This window comes from Numida meleagris, chromosome 6, assembly GCF_002078875.1.
Source record: "Numida meleagris isolate 19003 breed g44 Domestic line chromosome 6, NumMel1.0, whole genome shotgun sequence".
In the NCBI taxonomy this organism is placed as follows: Eukaryota; Metazoa; Chordata; class Aves; order Galliformes; family Numididae; genus Numida; species Numida meleagris.
Window position 1 is genome coordinate 2,977,385 of NC_034414.1, and position 3,496 is coordinate 2,980,880.

A 3,496-nucleotide genomic window follows, 5' to 3' on the forward strand; every position below is an offset into this window, starting at 1 on the left:
ACCACGTGGAGCTCCCACAAAAACCTGAGGAGCTCACCCGGGAGATGCCAACGATCTGCTCGGCCGGCAGCAGGCTGATGCGCATGAAGCAGGACTCGAAGCGAGCGTCCTCCTTCTCCAGCAGGTCCTTGCCCTGCAGCAGGGTGACGTGCAGGGCGGCCGCCTTCCCGTCGTACTCCATGGACACCTCCACCTGCCCCACAGTGAAATCCTGCCCGAAGTTGTTCCCAATGGATGAGACGGAGTTGAGCGAGTCGGCCGAGACGGATTTCTTCAGGGGGCCGTAAGGGGCCAGCCCCAGGTCCCTGCTCATCAGCTCCAGGCTGCCCAGCTCATTGATGCTCTCGCAGGTGTCAGCACCTCGCAGGCTGGCTTTGCGGCTGGGCAACGGCTTTGAGCCTGCCGCTGCCCCACGCTGCTGGGAGGGAGAAGCAGGCAGTGAGTTCACTCCCTCCGCATACAACAGAGGACAGCCAAGATGCTCCAAACCCATTTGGGACACCCACTGGCTTTCCACAGAACTAGAGAATCCTCGGGGTTGGAAAAGAGCACCATGACCGTCCAGTCCAACCATCAACCCATTATCACCACGTCCCTAAGTAGAATCATTATGGTTGGAAAAGATCTTTAAGACCATCAAAACCCAACCACCGACCCATGACCACCATGCACACTTCAACCATTCCCCTACTGCAAGCCCTGCTTTAGCCCCAACGCGCGTATGGCAAGAGGAATGGAGTCCAGCCCGACTTCCCACCTGCATTCTTTTTTATTCCTCACCTTCTGCTTGATGTCTGAATACGCTGTCCCGTACTTTTGCTCCAGGTAGCGGTAGTCATAGTTGGGGAACGGAGACGGAGCGGGGTAGCTGCCAGAACGCCAGAGCTTCCACAGGTTGACGGCCGCGATGCCCAGCAGCGCCAGCGCTCCCGCCGCGTAGATGCCGATCTCCCAGCGCGGAGGACTGGCGGCGGCTGCGAGGGGATGAGGACAACGTCAGATGCCCCAGGGAGGGGAGCTCGGCCCTGCCGCGTCCCAGCTGGGAGCTCATCCCACGGCATCGGCTGGGGATCCAGCACTGCTGCCCTCATCAGCTGGGGGTCAATCACTGCTGCCCACCTCGGCACGTTATGAATGGTGCTCAGCAGCAAATGGCAAGCACGAAATTGGAGATTTTGGCCCCGGGAGGTGAGGTGTGCCTACGCCAGCCTGCTCCCCACGGCACCGGGACTCCCTGCGCTGTCCCCAGCGTGCGGGTCCGTCCCGCTCAGGTGCGCTCAGCATTCCAATTGGTGCCATAGGGGAACCCTGACTGCTGCCTGGGATGCCGGAAGAGCCAGAAATAGAAAAAGAGGGGAAAAAAGCTTTTGGAAACGGGGGGGGGAACCCAACAAGGTCCGATGGGTTGATACACAGAGGAAAAAGCCCAGCTCAAGGCTGCAAAGCAGGACGCGGAAGCCCCACGAGCAGCTGTTGCTGCATTGCAGCAGCCTCCATCACCCGAGCGATTAAAGCCACACGGATGGCTCGGCTTAACGAGAAGGAAAGGAGGAGGAGGAGGGGTGAATGCAAAAGGAGAACAAAAGGAGATTTGCGATCGCGGAGCTGCCGGGGACTCCGCAGCGCTGCCTCCTGCGTCACGCCGTGGTGCTCCTGCTTTCAGGGCCGGACGGAGCCGGGCTGCGCCCGCATCCCATTGCAGCTTTATCCCCCAGAGCCACTTCAGCAGGAAAGCTGAGCCAGAAGGGAACAGCCGCTCGTACCCGAATCGGGGCCAAAGAACCCCGTCCGACTTCTTGCTTATGGATAACTCCAGGCACAAAGCCCGGTGCGCTGGAACTTGTACCTGCCCACCTTTGAGGTGTTTGCTTAACACTGCAAAGTTTGGGATCTAAAGGCAAAGCTGATATCAGGAAATCAAACTCCGCGCTCACGCACGCACGCACCCCCCAGCTCTGCGGCTCGCACCGCACTCACCGCTCAGCCGGTATCTGCCCGTGTGCCCGCTGTCCATGGCAGACCCTCCCCGCTAGCAGGACAGCCTACAACGCACAGAGAGAACTAATGAAGAGCAAAGGGAAAAGATGTTTTAGGTAAGAGCCGTATGGAATCTGCTCAGCCCAGACTCCGGAACAGCCCTGAGGGTTGGGCTGAGAATGGGCTCAGTTCGTGTCACGTGTGGGCTGAGCCAAGGACACTGCAGCCTCACGGGGCTTACCCCAAACCGCTTCTTTCTACCTGCTGGATAACCACCTTGCCTGACAAGTTTCATTCCTTTCAGTGTTTTCTGGCCTTTTTTAAATGGGAAAATCAATGGAGGAGTTTTCAGGAATGAGTTGCTCCAAACGGCAAGCATCCCTTTTTAAAAATAACCCCATCCCTTTCAAAGCGTTTCTCCCCAAATCCCATCTCCTAACGGGCTGACGGGACAGGCAGCAGCTCCGGCACGTTTTCGAGGCATCCCTCAGAACCACAGGGTCCGACTGGATGGGATTTCCCCATCGGCCCCTCCTGGGCATGGAAGCAAAGGGGCAGGGAGAGCTCGGGAGGGGACGTTCAGCCTTTTGTGCTATCCCAGCTTCTTATCGGGCTCCCGGCACCCATGATGGGCACGGGACGGCTGCTTGGGGTGACAAAGCAAGGAAACACCCGGCAATGCGTTGTCCTGCGGGAGGGGGGAACATCTCCCCCACCTTAGAGGGGCTGACACCTCTCTTGCCCTCATGACCACCCGAAGCCAGAAGCTGCTTGCACAAAACCCTACGTGCACCACGGGTAAACCCAGGAGGCATTACAGACCCCCCTCCAGAGGAAGATGCAGTCCCCCGAAGTCATCGGCTGTGCCCCCAGGTGGGGGCTGAGCCCTCGCTGCCCTCTTCTCCAGCACCGAGCCCGGCTTGTCCCCACACCCCATCCTCCTCCTTTCCCTCCTAGCAGAGGAGCAAAGCCCCATCCCAGCCTCAGTACGCCAGGAGGAAAAGTAGGATCAAGTTCGCCGGTGGGCGGGTTGGTCACAAAACTACAAGCGAAAATAAAACCCAAACGTAACACCGGGCTTTGGGCTCCGTCCCTCAGCCACGCTCAGCCCCAAACTCCCACCGCTACTGCTGCAGAGTCCCAGCTACCCCCAGTTTACACCCTGTGCAGAGATGTATGGCTCTACGGGCAATACCCGACGGGCTACGGGTTTGCAGCTCCGTGGTTCCGCGCTGGAAATCCGCTGAGCGATGCTGAGCTCTGCACCTCGGTGCCTGCTCGCAGGTGCGATGAGCCGGGCGGTCTCAGCACCGCGGTCCCCACGGAGAGCAGCTCCCGATGTCAACCCCCCCCCCCCCCCCCGGATCCGGGTTTCCCCGCCGCGGGGATGCTGCGGGAGGATGGCGAGGAGCTCTGGAAGGGGAACCGAAACCCAGCCCCAAATCACAGAGGCCCCGCTGCGGGCAAACCCCGGCAGCGCGCACCCCCTGCCTGGGAATGCCGCGGACACGACACCCCC

At 60.1% G+C, this 3,496-nt stretch overlaps 1 protein-coding gene across 3 annotated transcripts in view; it reads right to left on the reverse strand.

The window, feature by feature from the left end:
* SYT12 (synaptotagmin 12) overlaps positions 1-3,325 on the reverse strand; it is a 6,280-nt gene extending 2,955 nt beyond the window's left edge. The window contains exons 1-3 of one of the 3 annotated variants that reach the window (XM_021401312.1): positions 1,978-3,325; positions 781-974; positions 38-415 (exon numbers count right to left, since the gene is read on the reverse strand). In XM_021401312.1, coding sequence (XP_021256987.1) covers positions 38-415; positions 781-974; positions 1,978-2,014 — 609 coding nt within the window. In that variant the 5' untranslated portion in view covers positions 2,015-3,325. Of the gene's footprint in view, positions 1-37; positions 419-780; positions 975-1,119 lie in introns of all 3 variants that reach the window. The other 2 variants (XM_021401311.1, XM_021401313.1) reach the window with 2 other exon arrangements.